The 18,214-nt window shown below is 40.0% G+C and overlaps 1 protein-coding gene across 5 annotated transcripts in view; it reads left to right on the top strand.

Moving 5' to 3' along the window:
• The window catches only part of clmp (CXADR-like membrane protein), a 55,587-nt gene extending 40,228 nt beyond the window's left edge, over positions 1-15,359 (top strand). For 3 of the 5 annotated variants that reach the window (XM_012966484.2, XM_012966483.3, XM_012966482.3), the window contains exons 4-8: positions 3,170-3,365; positions 6,734-6,901; positions 8,982-9,098; positions 10,715-10,856; positions 14,684-15,359. In XM_012966484.2, coding sequence (XP_012821938.1) covers positions 3,170-3,365; positions 6,734-6,901; positions 8,982-9,098; positions 10,715-10,856; positions 14,684-14,873 — 813 coding nt within the window. In that variant the 3' untranslated portion in view covers positions 14,874-15,359. Of the gene's footprint in view, positions 1-3,169; positions 3,366-6,733; positions 6,902-8,981; positions 9,099-10,714; positions 10,857-13,570; positions 13,614-14,683 lie in introns of all 5 variants that reach the window. The other 2 variants (XM_012966485.3, NM_001008176.1) reach the window with 2 other exon arrangements.
• Positions 15,360-18,214: the final 2,855 nt, after the last annotated feature.

Below are 18,214 nucleotides of genomic sequence, written 5' to 3'. Positions count from 1 at the left end.
ATTAAAAGGGGTATAGATTCATGGGAGGAGGGTGTTATTTTCCCCTTTACAGAGCGCTGGTAAGGCCCCATCTAGAATATGCTGTTCAGTTTTGGTCTCCAGTGCTTAAATGGGACATGATTGAGTTAGAGAGGGTCCAGAGAAGGGCAACTAAGCTGGTAAAGGGTATGGAAAGTCTAAGTTATGAAGAAAGACTGGCCAGTTGGGTCTGTAGAAGAGGCGCTTAAAGTGGACCTGTCACCCAGACATAAAAAGCTGTATAATAAAAGTCCTTTTCAAATTAAACAAGAAACCCAAATTCATTCTTATATTAACACATCCAAACCCATTATAAAGGCATTTAAAAATCCCAGCTGTCAATCATACGTTGCCTGCCCCGCCTCTATGCCATAGGCATAGAGGCGGAGCAGACAAGTACTTTAACTTTCAATTCAGCTCTCACTTTCCCCCTCCCTCTTAACCATCTAATTATGTAGCCAGTGCATGGGCATGGGCATCTGGTCCTCCATTCTGGTCATACAGAAGATTTTGGGGTGATACAAAGCTTGCCTTAATAACAGTGTTCACAAAATGGCACCTGATGTGATTGTGTAATTCTGGGACTGAAGGAAACAAGATTTATATTACTTATTACTTAAGTGAAGTTTATTTTGCTTAACAAACACAATAGAAAATAATTTTGAATTATTTCTTGGGGTGACAGGTCCCCTTTAAAAAGGTGACATGATAACTATGTATAAATATATAAGGGGATCATATAATAACCTCTCTAATGCTTTATTTACCAGTAGGTCCTTCCAACGGACACAAGGGCACCCACTCCGTTTAGAAGAAGGGAGGTTCCATTTAAATATTCGGAAAGGATTTTTTACTGTGAGAGCTGTGAAGTTGTGGAATTCCCTCCCTGAATCAGTTGTACTGGCTGATACATTATATAGATTTAAGAAGGGGCTGGATGGATTCTTAGCAAGTGAGGGAATACAGGGTTATGGGAGATAGCTCTTAGTACAAGTTGATCCAGGGACTGGTCCGATTGCCATCTTGGAGTCAGGAAGGAATTTTTTTCCTCTCTGCAGCAAATTAGAGAGGCTTCAGATGGGGTTTTTTGCCTTCCTCTGGATCAACTAGAAGTTAGGCAGGTTATACAGTCATGGTTGAAATTGTTGGCACCCCAGAAATTCTTCCAGAAAATCAAGTATTTCTCACAGAAAAGCATTGCAGTAACACATGTTTTGCTATACACATGTTTATTCCCTTTGTGTGTATTGGAACAGAATAAAAAAGGGAGGAAAAAAAGCAAATTGGACATAATGTCACACAAAACTCCAAAAATGGGCTGGACAAAATTATTGGCACCCTTAACTTAATATTTGGTTGCACACCCTTTGGAAAAAATAACTGAAATCAGTCGCTTCCTATAACCATCAATAAGCTTCTTACACCTCTCACCGGGAGTTTTTGACCACTCTTCCTTTGCAAACTGCTCCAGGTCTCTCTTATTGGAAGTGCAATTTTACGATCTCTCCACAGATGTTCAATGGGATTTAGATCTGGACTCATTTTTGGCCACTTCAGAACTTCCAGCGCTTTGTTGCCATCCATTTATGGGTGCTTTTTGACGTATGTTTGGGGTCATTGTTCTGCTGGAAGACTCAAGATCTCGGACGCAAACCCAGCTTTCTGACACTAGGCTCTACAGTGAGGCCCAAAATCCTTTGGTAATCCTCAGATTTCATGATGCCTTGCACACATTCAAGGCACCCAGTGCCAGAGGCAGCAAAACAACCCCAAAACATCATTGAACCTCCACCATATTTCACTGTAGGTACTATGTTCTTTTTTTTGTAGGCCTCATTCTGTTTTCGGTAAACAGTAGAATGATGTGCTTTACCAAAAAGCTCTATCTTGGTCTCATCTGTCCACAAGACATTTTCCCAGAAGGATTGTGGCTTACTCAAGTACATTTTGGCAAACTGTAGTCTTGCTTTTTTATGTCTCTGTGTCAGCAGTTCATTTCATTCAAATGTCAACGGATAGTTGGTGCTGACACTGATGCTCCCTGAGCCTGCAGGACAGCTTGAATTTCTTTGGAACTTGTTTGGGGCTGCTTAGCCACTATCCGGACTATCCTGCGTTGCAACCTTTCATCAATTTTTTTCTTCTGCCCACGCCCAGGAAGATTAGCTACAGTGCCATGGGTTGCAAACTTCATGATAATGTTGTGCACTGTGAAGCAAATCTAGATCTCTGGAGATGGACTTGTATCTTTCCACAATTTTGGTTCTCAAGTCCTCAGACAGTTCTCTTCTCCTCTTTCTGTTGTCCATGCTTAGTGTGGCACACACAGACACACAATGCAAAGACTAAGTGAACTTCTCTCCTTTTTATCTGCTTTCAGGTGTGATTTTTATATTGCCCACACATGTTACTTGCCCCAGGTGAGTTTAAAGGAACATCACATGTTTGAAACAATCTTATTTATCCACAATTTTGAAAGGGTGCCAATAATTTTGTCCAGCCCATTATTGGAGTTTTGTGTGACATTATGTCCAATTTGAAAAATGTCTGGGGTGCCAACAATTTCGGCCATGACTTGTATATAGGCATTATGGTTGAACGTGATGGACGTATATCTTTTTTCAACCTAACTTACTATGTTACTTTATTATATAATCACTTTAATTACAGTGATTGATAAGAAAGTACCTCTTTTAATGGCAAGCATTTTCCATCTCTTATTACTCTCATCACTTTGACACTCTTCCAAATAATCTTCCTTTCTAACCTGTTTCAAAGCCAACAAACTTTCTGTGTCATTGTGCCATTTCCCAGCATATTCTATCAATATAATTTCTGATGTACATAATACAGAAGCCAACACAGACAGGAGTCTAGCCTCCACTATTTTAAGCTTAACGATAGATAGATAGATAGATAGATAGATAGACAGACAGACAGACAGACAGACAGATAGATAGATAAGGGATCCCTATCCCCTGTGTTTTGTACAAAAGCAGATTATCAGACAGCAAGAGAACCAAAAAATAGAGCTCCTTCTTTCATCTTTTCACCTATTAAAACTGCTTCGGCATTTTAATTTTCTACTGTTACTGGTTTATGAAAATGTATGTCTCAATTTTTTTTAATATATATTTTTATCACTGTGCAGCTGCTCAGTTACAGTGGAGGACAGGTCTACAATGCAGAAAACCACAAGGGACGTTACAGCTTCGTGTCCAAATATCTAGAAGGAGATGCTTCACTGTTCATCAGATCTCTGCAGCCCAGTGATGCGGGACAGTACATTTGCAAAGTCAAAAATGCAGGGCAATATCAGTGGAGTTTTATTACAGTAATTGTTTTAGGTGAGTTCTAAACCTGGTGTAAGTCCCAGTGCAAACACCACTTGGAATGACTAATTTTGTCTATATAGAATTGGGTCTATTAAAAGGGAAGCCTTCATTAGCTGGCTCCTCAGTTGTATAGACAGATTAAAAATAAGAGTTCAAAATGTCAGCTTTTTCCCTGTTCACATCAATCATCTGACCCCCTGTGATAATAAGGTTCCCACCCCTTCTTGCTTAATTTTTTTACTATTTATATATTAAAATAATAACTGGATTCCTTTTACTCCTAGCTACATACCCTTTTCCATCTCTATTTTAGCTTGCCTGGTAGTTTTTTTTGCATGCTTTATTTGCTTCCTTGTACCTGATGAAAGTTTCCACTGTCCCAGCTAACTTGAATGCTTTAAAAGCATGTTTTTTCCAACCCCAACACTAACCCTTTTATTCAGCCATAAAGGTTTTGCTTTGTAATGCCTTTCCTTGCTTACAAGGGGAATATACTGATCTGTATGCTTGCTAAGCAACGTTTTAAAGATATTCCATTTTCCTTCTGTGTTTAACCCTGTGAAAAGCCTTTCCCAGTTGACACATTGCAGAGATTCCCTTATACTGGCAAAATCTGCATGTCTAAAATTGAGTGATTTAGTTACTCCCTTATAGAGCTGTCTCTGTAGCATTATCTCAAATAAGATATGAGTCACAAGAGTGAACAGATATCTAAACTTGTGCAACTGGTATAGGACCCATTATCCAGAATGCTTTCTGTAATTTGGATTTCTCCATACATTAAGTATACTAAAAAAATCAATAAAACATTGATTAAACCCAGTGGAATTGCTTTGCATCCAATAAGGTTTCATTATATCTTATATGGGATCAAATACAGGGTACAGTTTTGTTATTACAGAGAAAAAGGAATTCAGAGCCTTCTGGATATCGGGTTTCCAGATAACGGATCTCATACCTGTACTTTGATTTCCATGAGTATGCATCATAAGGTTACAACAATCAGTAACTATAAATAATATAAGGTCCATACAGGTATGGGATCCGTTATCTGGAAACCTGTTGTCCAGAAAGCTCCGAACTACAGAAAGCCTGTCTTCCATAGAATCCATTTTAATCAAATAATTCAGATTTTTAAAAGTGTTTTTTTCTCTGTAAAAATAAACAGTACCTTGTAAGTGATCCCAACTAAGGTATAATTACTCCTTATTGGAGGAAAACAGGCAAAAACAATCCTATTGTGTTTTATTGTTTTTTTAATAGACTTAAGGTATGAAGATCCAAATTACGGAAATATCCCTTGTCAGGAATACCCTTGGTCCCACTTTCAAAGATATATTCTAGAACCTCTCTAAGCCTGTACTGGTCTCCAGATTGTATAGAAAACTGCTGGGGATACTCCCTTTTTATTTTAACAAAGCACGGAGTAAAATAGCAGAATATATCATGGGGAAGAGGATTTGGTTAACAATATGAATTTTTATATGAATTCTTAGCACCAATATATAATTTGTGCATGTTTATCCTGCTCTTTTCTTTGTGTAAAGTTCTTGGTAAGGCAAGGGTGTTATATTATATATATATATATACTGTGTGTGTATGTATGTGTATATATATATATATATCAGTCCTGATGGTGTCTGCACTCCAAGGCTTTAGTATTCTGTGGGGTGCACAGCCAAAATCTGAGTATTTAGCATGAAATAATCCATGGCCGGCACACCCTTAAAATTCAAAAAAAAATCCTTGATAAAGGTCCTAATGAGGACCGAAACGTTGGTTTTTAAACAATGAGTTTTCAATAAAAAAATTTTTTGAATTTTAAGGGTGTGCCGGCCATGGATTATTTCATGCTATATATATATATATATATATATATATATATATATATATTGTGACAAAATGGTTTGTCTTGGTGAGAAGTGTCTGTTGAATGGCAGATATATAGCACCCAGGCTGAGGTACTGGCTCCTTTAAATCTCCAGGGCAGGAGAGACTAGTGCCCTGAAGTATGGCTAGAGAATGCTGGAGCCAATTAGGCAACACCTGAAGCATTTAAGGTGATCCTGGGTGTGCAGCAGGGGGGAGTTTTTCAGAGAGAGAGACTTGGAGGTTGATCCTTGTCTGAGTGAAGGTCACTCTCAGAGCAGGGCACAGGGTAGGAGTGCTGCCTGTGTCAGGAACTCCCAGAGGAGCTGGGGGTGCCTCCTGCCCTGCGAAGGAGCAGAGGGAGTTATGACCTGATGGATGAGTCTGAGAGGACTCAGCAAGGCTTAATGTGACGCCTGAGTGTTCCAGAGTGTGGAACTAACCCTGGAAGGTGAGAGCCCTGAAGAAGGGACAAATCACATCCATGAACTGTATGTTTATGAACTGTCTTATGTTTCTGTTGGGAAGAACTGGCCCTAAATAAACCTGTGTTTTACCTGAAGACGCAGTGTCCCTGTCTCTATGCTCCAGATCCTCTGCATGCCTGCCTGCCTACCATTGCTAATTCCCCCAAAATTGCATGTACAGGCAGTCAGCATGTCGATATATATTTGAGGACAAGTCTTACAGTTGTCCATCACTTTTAGTTAGCTTTTCTAGAATGGCATAATTCTAGAAACTTTGCAATTGGTCTTCATTTTTATTTTTTTTAATTGTTTAATTATTTGCCTTTCTCTTGTACATCTTTACAGCTTTTTAAATGGGGTCACTGACTCCAGCAGTCAAAAAACTATTGGTCTGTGAGGCTGCAATTTTATTGCTATTATTACTTTTTATTCCTTATCTTTATATTCATATCCTGTCCTATTCATATTCCTTTCTCTCATTTAAACCACTGCCTGGTTGCTAAGGTAAACAAGACCCTAGCAACCAGAAAATTACTGAAAAGAAAGCTAAATAACTGACAAAACGCAAAAAAATGAAAACCAATTGCAAATTGTCTTAGAATATCAATGTCAATGTCATACTAAAAGTTATTTTGAAGGCAAGCAACCCCTATAACAGAATTAGGCCTGCTTTAGGGACAGTAGCTTATCATTAGGGCAATGGTCAATGTGGAACTTTTTGTCCCCTTTTTAGGAGCCTGAAAACACGGGGTTAAAAATGTCTGAAATTGCCTTGCTTTGCCTCCTATTGTATATATTTTCTGACCTAATGCTAAACAAATAAAATCCTTTAGTTTGATAAAAGAACCTCCTTAAACACGCAGAAAGTAATTACAAGCCAATAACAGGCTAATTTATCAGCCTAACCAAGGAAGCATTATTGGCTTGTGTATAAATGGATAAATGCACTGTACTTCTTCATATTGATTTGACTAAATAAGAAAAAAAGGAAATGCATTATTCTATGGTTATATAATTCACGGTCTGATTTCTATTTGCTTTCAGTTAAACCTTCGGAACTAGCATGTAGCTCAGAAGGAGCACAACTTGAGGGAAAAAATGTGACACTGAATTGCAAGTCAACAGCTGGCACAAAACCCCTGAACTACCGCTGGGTCCGGGTGAATCTCAAAGATAATGTAGAAAGGCCTGTGCAGAGTACAGCACGCATCGGTGAGAAAATTATCATTAGTGTATGTGTAGGAGTACATGCATATATGTTTTTGGGAAAGTTAATTTAGAAAATGCTATAATGTAACACATAGTAGTGCACAAATTTTAAACTTGTGAGGGTGAGAAGAGATACAGTCAAATTGGTCTGCTGTTGCTGTGGTGACCATTTCTTTTGTTCCCAAAATTTTTTTATAATGTTATTAATATATGTCAATATCTGTTACAAGTGGGAGAATGGGAAGGTGAGTTACAGGATGGAGCGGGCGTAGACCAGATGGGACGAGACAGGACAGGACGTAGCGGGCGTAGACCAGACAGCACAGGACAGAGCGGGCATAGACCAGTCAGCACAGGACAGAGCGGGCATAGACCAGACAGCACAGGACAGAGCGGGCGTAGGCCAGACAGCACAGGACAGAGCGGGCGTAGGCCAGACAGCACAGGACAGAGCGGGCGTAGACCAGACAGCACAGGACAGAGCGGGCGTAGACCAGACAGCACAGGACAGAGCGGGCGTAGACCAGACAGTACAGGACAGAGCGGGCGTAGACCAGACAGCACAGGACAGAGCGGGCGTAGACCAGACAGCACAGGACAGAGCGGGCGTAGACCAGACAGCACAGGACAGAGCGGCCGTAGACCAGACAGCACAAGACAGAGCGGGCGTAGACCAGACAGCACAGGACAGAGCGGGCGTAGACCAGACAGAGCATGCAAAGATCAGGAGTGAGAAGCAAGGAGCGAGAACAGGAACAAGGCAAAGGAGCAAAGGAAGCAAGGAAACAAGACTAACGAGCAAGACAAAGGAGCAGAGGAGCAAAGAAGCAAGACAAGGAGCCAGAACAGGAAACACAAACTAGGGACAGGCCACAGTGCTTAATGTAAACCAATGTTCAGGCAATGTGTGTGAGAAGGGCTGGGCTTAAATAGGGCAGAGTCAGCCCTGATTGGCTGACCCCACCTAGCCAATAAGGCTGCTGGGGTGATGTTACCAAGCCCAGGACACAGGTGAAAGGAAACACAAGGCAATCACCTCTTGCTGGCTGCGTTCCTGGCTCAATGGTTAGGGAGAGCAGCCAACAACCAGTAGGTCCTGGGATCAAACCCCAGCAGACCCTTACAATGTTAATGGTAATGTTATAAACATGTGTGGTAATGTTAAAGGAGAAGGAAAGTCATTTTGGCATTTTACTGCCAATATATTTGCTTCATTAGTGCCACCTAGAACACTATATTTATTCTGCAGAAAGCATTACCATACCTCAGTACAGAGCCCTAGAAGCTTTCTCTGTTTGTTCAAAATTGCAGCTGCCATTTTAAGTTGCTTCCTGCTACAGCTCTAGCTGATGGTAGCTCAGATCACACATTCCTAAGGGAGGAGGGAGGGAGTTCTTATCATTCATATGGAAGGGCAGAGCAGGAGAAGGGAGAGATGAGAGAACTGCATGGACTCTAGCCCCAGGAATGAAGGATTTTTCTGAGAGAGGAAGTTGGATACCCTAAGAATATGTTTACAAAAAAGGAGACAAGAAATCCTGTGTTTCATTTCTTTGATGTGAGTGTTTATGGCTGTCTTTGCTTAGACCTTTCTGATGAAGCTTAGTTAGTTCTACAAAACTGCAATATTCTATATAAAAATGAATTTTCTTTAACTTGCCCCAAAACTTTTTCTAAAATAGTGGTACTCTAGGGAGATGCTTCTTTAAACTTTCTCTAGCTCTAAACCTAAAATGATTGACTGAGTAAAATATTTTAAAAGAAACCCAGCACACATTTTATGTTACCACTGTACATAATTATGTGATATTTGCACATTGCTTGCAACAGCATGTTTAAGCTGACAACAATTAGGTAAGAAAATAAAAAAGGCCAAATTTGGAGCCAACCCAACTTTATCTGTATCTGTTGGAGTTTTAATAGGCCTCCATGGAATTTGGAAAATAACAAAGTGGTTTTGGCAAAGACAATTGCCTCAGATAGTTACACTTTATACTCTTAAAGAAGACTGTAGATAATTAATTATCTATTATCTATTATTAATATATTAACTGTACTGAACATTTTCCTATTTTATTACCAGGGCCAGAAAATCAACTGCTGTTACATAATTTAAGTAAAACAGACAATGGATCCTATCGATGTGAGGTGTCTAATGAAGTAGGGAAGCGGACCTGTGATGTAGATGTAACAGTGCAGAGTGAGTAGAATATTGCTTAAAGTACAATTGAGAAATGTAACTGGCATTGCCATTTTACTAAAAGCAGCATATACTTCTTAAATGAGATGTCCAACCTAAATCTGTTTGTTATATACAGTCGCTACAGGCTTACAAGCCTACATGAACATGAAGTTTTATAAAAATTCAATTACAATTAGCCTACAAGCATGTTTTATAATTATGGGAGGAAACTGGAGGACCAGGAGAAAATCATGGAAACATACGTGCACCACAAAGACAGTGTCCTTATCAGATATTAAATCTTACTGCTGTTTTGCAATGAGTATATCACATTTTTGCATGACCATGTCAACAACATTACTCTAGGTTTTGTGAAAAACTTACTTGTGAAAGTCCCTCAGCAATAAATACACACTCATGTCCCCCATGTGGATAGTATTCCTGACTATAGGGCTCTTACTCTGTGCTGTAAACCACTAAAACAGCATAAACATTCATGCAACTTTCAACACTTCACAGACCGAATTGTTTTAATAAAACATTTTTACTATTACTCATTCATCTCTCATAATTTTTGTTTGGTAAATCAAAATTACATGGTTTAGTGTGATTTTAAAGAATCTCCTCAAGGGAAAGGGAAGGACAATAACTAGTTAGCAAGGTAAAATAAATAAACATGAAAACTAGCCATCATTCATGATAAACGAGTGTGTAGTATAGGTAATTATGGGTTCATTGTTTGGATATTTGTCAAATCTTTACCAGTTAGAACAGTTTTTATACATATGAGCAGTTCTAGATGATCAGTGACCTGAAATACACAGCGTAGTGGTCACAGGGTCTAATTTTGGGCTGTTCAACTATAATGCATACACCAGTTTGACAGGCGAAAATGCATAGGAAATTACCAAACTAAGTGTGATGACACATGGACATTTTATCACCCACAGTGAATCTGCACAACAGCGAGCAACAAACCATCCATGGTTTCGTTTTATGCCCCCTATGTATTTGTTATATATATATACACATCCATAGTTTCCCTCCCACTGGCTGTGATATAAATTGCCAGTGGAAAAACATGCTTCGCTTCCTGCTTCCAAAGTAGCCTGAAGTTGCCTAGTGTGGAAACTTCAGGCTACTTTGCACCATGTATTTCTTCCCATCGCCAATTTACACTACTGCCTGGAGGAAAGAACTAGGGACATTTTGATGCCCACAGTAGCCTGCGCTCCAATTGGGGGAAACAATAGCTAGGGAGGGAGATCCCAGTGTGGGCAGCCATGTTTGCTACATGTACACAAAACAAGCAAGTCTCCCCGCTCACTTATTAGGTGCATGCACCTCATGTACAGTAGGAGCGGTGGACGTCTGGGCTCTAATAGCTATTTTAGGATGATAGGTCAGCAGGTAGCATTTACAAGTTACTGTTTTAAAGCTAACATCTAATTGTTTGCTATACATTTTTAGATCTAGAGCAAGCTGTGTATCTTTTATTACATTTCATCAGGAACTATTTGGGTAACAAATGGAACATCTTTTTTAACAATATGATTTATATAAGTAATGGCACAATCTGCTTAATCTCCGCAAAGAGTATGCTGATCGCTTTCATTGTTGCTTATGTTGGGCAGGTGTGAGCAACACAGGAATTTTAGCAGGTGTCGCCTGTGGAGTAGTGGTTGGTGTGTTCCTTATTTTCTTCACGGTCTGGCTGCTGTTTCATAAAAAGGAGTTTAAGAAAAGAGAAGAGGAAGAATTCTTTAATGAAATCAGGTAACTAACAGAAAATAAATAACATTTACAAATTAAGTTATTTTTAGCAGAATGCAATCATATAGGGGGCAGGAATTTTAGACTGATAAAAATGTTTTTCACCTTAGGTTAACAAAAAATGTTAATGATCAGACTTAGTTTCAAAAGTCTTCCCCACATTCTGTATTGGGGTTTTAACCGCAAACTGTTTGTCAGTGTTGACCAGGAGAAAGCAATTTTATCCTATATAACAACATCTTGTAAGTAATTTCAGAATTCAGATCACAAAGGTGAAAAGTCATGGAAAGATTTTTGAGCTTCAGGAATTTTCTAATGAAATGCAACTCTATGGTAAACTCAGGCAACCTAAAAAAAATTCACATCTCTAACTCATTAGAGTTCAGTTTTCTTATTTTGAAAACTCAAGTTTTTTTTTAAAAAAGGGGGATTTTTTCCCTTGACCTCTTATTTACCTGTCCCAAACTGTGTGTCATATTTCTGTGTGTCGCAGAATAACTATTTTATAGCATGTAATTATTGCTATTTATTTCTATAAAATGACTGGGTTTTAGATTATGCTATGCTTTCTCCTTTTAAAGCATGAATTCTTTCAGAAACCAAGATTGACAAGCCAAAATTAAAAGTATAATATTTTCATTTTTTTTCTTAAGTAGGATTGGAGCTCTATGTAAGCCTCAATTACTTTTTACTTTTTTTTTTTTTTTTTTAAATCATCAAAATTGTGATCTCTTCCAGTTATTTTCAATGAGGAAACACACAGCCACATGTTATTAATGTATTTCCTTTGTCAATAAGAGCAAGCAGTTGCCTGCCACTCCTTTGATTTGGCCTTCAGTTGCCCTTAAGAAGATCCCAAAAACCAAGATACTTACAGTATGATTTAACTAAATGAATGTGCTTTGTGGTGGTCCATTTAAAAATAATTGTTACTGGGGCACAAGTTTCACAGCTTCCGTTAGAAGATGAGATTCAGCACCTAAGTTGGATGATTCAGCCCTCAATTAAATTATACTTTGTTACAGACACTCCCTGAAACAAAAAATAGCCATAGCTTTTCAGATGTCTATGATTTGAACTGAAGTAGCTGATTGGATGAGTAGTGAAACGTCTTCAATGATTACTTAACAAGTCCAGTTGCTTTAGATTTATTTATACTAGATAAATAATGATTGTGTTACAAGCATACTCACATTGTTTTGCCAAAGCTGTTTGACCATACCCAGTGTAGTAATCCACCAGTGGTAGTTTCTCAGCTCCTACTCCTACTCTGTGTTTGGTTACACCAACAAATCAAATTTCTTTATTTACACTTTCCCCAGTCCCCAGCTATCCCCATGGCAGCACACAAACCTATGATGCCATGAATGATAGCTAGGAAAAGAAAATTAAGGTAAGTCTGATAGGAATTTTCCTTTTTTCCAGCTATCCCCATGGTAGCACACAAATGGGTAGTTCCCCACTCACCAATGGGACAGAAGAAACCAACACCCCCAATTAATTTAAGGACACCCGTACCCCTCCCTCACTGTCTTTTATTCTTTTTTTTTTCTTATTGCCTAGGGTTTTAATGAAATGTTTTTGGGAGCCCACGTCCTGCACTGTGCACTTTTTTGGGGTGACTTGAAAGCATGACTTTCTGCTAGAGCGATGGGAGTGTTACTCACAGCAAGAACGGCCTTATGGCTAAAGCCCTGGGCAGTGGATAATTCTTCTAAGAATAAAGATTATTTCAGGGAAAAAGCATATTCCTGCTGTAGAAGGAAGAGAGGTGCTGAGCTTAAACATTTTCTAAAATATTTTCGTGGATTGTGGGTCTGTTCAAACTGGCAACACTTTTTCAACCTTCCAGGAGCTAAGAGTGGCCAGGGAGACATTATTGGCACTGAAACCTGTCATTATGGGCTGCTATGTAAAGTTATTAATGGACAACAAAACAGCAATGTCCTACGTCTCAAAGACATCCAGGAGTCAGGTTCTTTTTTTTCGGGAATCCAGAGTCTATTGTCCCAGAAAGGATTTTAGTAGGGGAACCTTGTGGAGAGAAGATCAAAGTTACCTTTGTAGGGGAAACAATTCACAAGGGGCTTCTGTGGGAAGAGGATCCATTAAAAATGTATGAGATTCAGCCAGTCCAAGTTCCCAGAATTTTGTTTTTTTTTAGAAGCTATTTCTACTTAAGAAAGCCACAAGGGGGCTTCTTACCAGTGCTAGACCTTAGAGCACTAAACAAACACATTGTTTTGAGAAAAGTCTAAATGGAATTAGTTCAAATGATTATGAAAGTTGTGCAGCCAAACGGGTGGATGCTCTCATTAGGTTTGGCAAAGGTGTATCTACATGTTCCTATATTTCCAAGGCATCAGAGGTTTTTGAGATTCATGAAGAGATGGGTCACTTCCAATTCTCCAGTCTGCCTTTTGGGCTTTGTACATCTTCAAGCACATTCACAAAGGTCCTAGTAACCTTAGTAGCAAGGATTCAGAAACAGAAGATACATATTTTAAATTACCTGGACGACTCATTGGTGCTGGCTTCATCGGGAGTTTAGAATCCATATGAAAACAGTTTTCTTAGAGACTCATGGATGGGTAATTAACCATAAGAAGAGTCAGTTGGGGGCTCTCTTCAAGACAGCAGAATAAAGAAAGTAGTGAGTGCAGGCATGTCTTTGATGAAAAAGGAAAATTAGTCTTACTGTAATTTTCTTTTCCCAGCTATCATCCATGGAGCATATATTTCCCTCCCTTCTGAGTTTGGGTAAGCAATATGACTAGAAACAAAATAGTGAAGGAGGAGGGAGTCAAATTCAGTGGGAGGGGGGTGACTACCTCTGTCCCATTGGTGAGCAGGGGAACAATGTGTGTGCTGCCATGGGGATAGCTGAAAATTCCTATCAGTCCATAATTTTCTTTTCCCAGCTATCATCCATGGCAACATAGATCAGTGCATTATATATATATATATATATATATATATATATATATATATATATATATATATATATATATATATATATATATATATATATATATATATATATATACGTTATAACATTGTTGCTAATCTATGCCATGGAATGCATGGGCTAATCCACTAAACAGGGGACTACAGGTGGGGCAGCTGGGGAAACTAGTACACAACTGACAGTCTTTTCACATTGGTCAGGTTAATCAGTACCCCAGCAACCAGCAATTTCTAGGCTTCATCTTGGTCTCCAGTCAAACAAACAGCAATAAACACAGCGCCTTAGACTAAGCATGCCTAGGCAGCATGGCAGGACACATCATGACCCATGCACCTTTTGGTCCCCCAGCATTTCATAAGAGACGCTGGGGGTTATTTATTAACATTGGGCAAATTTGCACCTGGGCAGTAACTCATGGCAAACAGTTAGATGATTGCTTTCAGTGTTCAACCTACAGCTGTTTGGAAAAATCTAACCACTGATTGGTTTCTATGGGTTACTGACCAGGTGCATATTTGCCCAGTGTTTATAAGCGAGCCTAAAATGTGGGGCCACCAGCGTTTCATGAGAGGCACAGTGCTGTGTGTGCCATGGTTTATGGAAGCACTCTGCTCCAAGGTATTGCTGCTTATCTAAAAAGCAGGATGGGTTTAAAAGTTTAATTGTTGTCTGGAATATAATTAGCCCTGCTATATTTAATTTATAGGACAGTGTAAAAAGTATATACTGATGAAAAGTTATTCTTAATAGCATGAATAAAAATCAGTAAACAAATAAAAGTGACAATGTGCCAATCACTACCTTATTAGAAAGCTTTATGACTTTATTATATTTAGTAAATTTTACTATTATTGTCATTCAGGGAAGATGCTGAAGCCCCAAAAGCTCGACTTGTAAAACCTGGGTCATCTTCCTCAGACTCCAGAAGCTCTCAGTCAGGTTCTTCATCTACCAGGTCTACAACAAACAGTGCCTCTCGGAGTCAAAGGACTCATTCCACACAGGAAACTCCCCATGGTGAGCAAAGACATCATTGTCTGGAGAAGATATAGCAGGAGATGGCTGGGCTACAAGAAAAATACATTTACTTTTCAAAGCAACATAATAAAGCCATTTTCTCTACTAACCTGGACGTGATTTTACGAAGATATTGGGGTTACATGCACATTATTTAAAACAAAAAACTTTTGAGTAGGCTGGTTGACTTCATTTTATCTCTCACTTTTGAACTTTTTTACAACTTGGAGCTCTACAGTATTACATATATTGGAAACGGTACCAAAAAGTTACACCTATGTTCTAACTTTCAATAATATGATGTATTTATGGAGAACCTAGATGAAAGTACAAAGTGGAATGTGAACAATAAGCAAGATGCTTTGAATGCATTTTCATATTTGAACAATTTGTCACTGGAGGACTTCAAAGAGGCAACAACTTGATAAAGCATTGGGATGAAATCATTGTGAATGGTTTTATAAGGGAAAACACAAAAATCTTATTTTATAATAAAAGAACAAATTGATATTACAATACAATTTATTTTGAGAAGGGTCTTTTTATGTTCTTTATCATCTCTCTCTCTCTTCCTCGCCCCCTCTCTCTCTATGTCAGTAATCCCCCAACCAGTGGCTTGTGAGCATTAGCCAACCCATTGGATGTTACTCCCAGTGGCCTCAAATTCTTGGCTTGACATAAAAACCACGTGTACTGCCAAACAAAAATCCTGTTGGCTGCCAGTCCACATAGGGGCTACCAAATACCCAGTCATAGCCCTTATATACAGAGGTGCTGCTGCCAAGCAAGTTACTGGGGACAGAATTTTGGCTCCTCTAGTGCAGAGAGTGCGATTGCCCCCCCCTCTGTCCCTTCTGACATGAAACAGGGGGGAGCGAGGGGGGCAGCATTAACTTGGACAGATCCCTGAGGTGGTGCTGCTTATATGGCACCCCCAGGGAATTTTTTCATGTTTGTGTTGCTCTCCAACTCTTTTTACATTTGAATGTGGCTCATGGGTAAAAAAGGTTGGGGATCCCTGTTCCTTGAAATCAGACTACCAACTATTGAACTAGTGATAATGGCACAGATTCTTTAAGTGCGACATTTTTTAAGTAGCCCTGGCATTGAAAGACCCACAACAGCCCCAAAAGACATGGCAACAAAAGTGATATGCCTGCCACCTTTTTTACTTCCCTTCACCTCCGCCCACTCACACACATTCAATAAACCACACCACGCATGACTTTGGGTCAAAAAAGGCCACAGTGCTTATTGACTTAAATATCTTGATAAGAACAAATACATATTAGGTTAATAATCAAACAGTGAACTTCTAAAACCTTTCTCCTTGGCAGATGGCCCATGGAAACCTATCCCCAAATTTTATTGGCCTAACTCAGGCCTTACCCATTTTACCACCCATCACTAGGCAACTCACCAGCCACCACCACACCAGCTCAATGAGTGCTACCCCCCAAACTCTCTCTCGGCCCGAGCCCTACCAGGGACCCCAGCCCAGGAGGAACCTCCAAATATCCACTGAAATTCCCACCCTGCGGGAATTTCGCAACATAGGACCTGCTGTTCTCATGAGCCATCGCCTAAGCCACAATGCTGTGACTATCCCTTTTGATAACACTGTATCCTGTTCTCTTTTACGTACCATCCTACAATAGGGAGGGTGGGAGTTCACCTCAGACCAAAACTCCAACTTGTCTACTCTGGCTCCTAGCTCCGTAGCTCTTCTTCCTTTTCCCGGTGCTTCCTGGTTGCCTTGGATACCCCTGCCGCCGGGTACCCACCAATAGGCTGTCTCCTGCTCTTTATTGCCATGTCTCCCTTCAGGCTTAATCCTACGGGAGTACCTTGTCAACAAAAGCGATATGCCTGCCATCCTTTTTACTTACCTTCACCTCCGCCCACTCACACACATTCAGTAAACTATACCACGGGTGACTTTGGGTCAAAAAAGGCCACAGCGTTTATTGACTTAAACATCTTGATAAGAACAAATACATTTTAGGTTAATAATCCAACAAACCTTCTTTCTTTATTGGCCCAACTGAGGCCTTACCCATTTTACCAACCATCACTAGGCAACTCACCAGCCGCCACCACACCAGCTTGATGAGTGCTACCCCCCAAACTCTCTCTCGGCAGGAGGGACCTCCAAATATCCACTGAAATTCCCATCCTATGGGAATTTTGCAACATAGGACCTGCTGTTCTCACGAGCCATTGCCACCTGCAGAAAAGTTGGACCCCTTCACACATTTCTGCCCCTCCACAAAGACAAAGACAAATTAACCCCTTCTCTCCAATCAAAGTTAAGTCATACCCAATCTCATTTGGGTGTACCCCATCCCGACCAAACCACCCCGGTTTGTCCACTTCAAAATCTCGATGTGTGATGACAAATCCTTTCTTACGGACAACAAACTTCCCCACTGCCCTCTTCACTTTTACTCTCACCCTTTCAATAGCTGCTACCAACCTAGCATTTCTCCAATGCAGCCTGGAGAGCATGTCAGACCATGCTATTATCAAATCTGGGAAAACCCCCCATAGGTGAAGCAAATCATGCTTTATATCCTTTATGAGAACCTTCATGGGAGTGTTACCCAGGTCATTACCCCCTAAGTGTATCACAAGGATATCAGGCACCCCTCCGTCAAAACATTTTCTGTGGACTTCAACAGGAACTTCTTCCAGACCAGCCCCCCATAACCCAACCATCTTACCACCGCATCTGACTCAGCAAACCCCAGTTGTTTCCCTCATGGTAAACTGTTGCCCTCCTGGTCGCATGATGCATGTACGAATGCCCTATAATCCAGACCAATGGCCACTGGTTACCTGGAAGAGAATATAACACAATTTCGTCTGTGGCAAATTAACACTCCTCCTTCGCCTTACCACCAACTAATGGAGACTCAACATTCCATCTTATCCACCTGCACATACTGTAGGTACGAAATCTGCCTGATGTCCATCTCCTGACCTGTTTTATTCCCCTGTCATTTAAACCCCACCTTGATGCATCGGTGGCTGCCCCCAGGGTACACAACAATTTCTTTAACATTGCACAAAATTGATACTTTGACAAAAATTTACCGTCTTCATGAACCAGAAGCAGCCCCTCCTGCCTTGGCTGCAAGGCCCTGTATTGTCTCAGGAGAGTAATATGGCATAACTGTTGTCCCGCTATCTAGTGTAGGACTATGTTCTCACTTTTTCCAATTTGATCTGTTTTTGACTTCCTCAAAATTATGTGCAATTGGTGCAGCTCAATTACTGAGAGGTCCCTGCATGCTAGCCCCCCCCGCTACACACTTGCTTAGTGATACCAGCTCACTTACTCTGAAAGCTACAAAGAAGGCCAAACTATATGCCA

This window comes from Xenopus tropicalis, chromosome 7 (genome assembly GCF_000004195.4).
Source record: "Xenopus tropicalis strain Nigerian chromosome 7, UCB_Xtro_10.0, whole genome shotgun sequence".
In the NCBI taxonomy this organism is placed as follows: domain Eukaryota; kingdom Metazoa; phylum Chordata; class Amphibia; order Anura; family Pipidae; genus Xenopus; species Xenopus tropicalis.
Note: the sequence above shows the minus strand (reverse complement) of the source record. Positions and strands in the feature narration are given on the sequence as shown.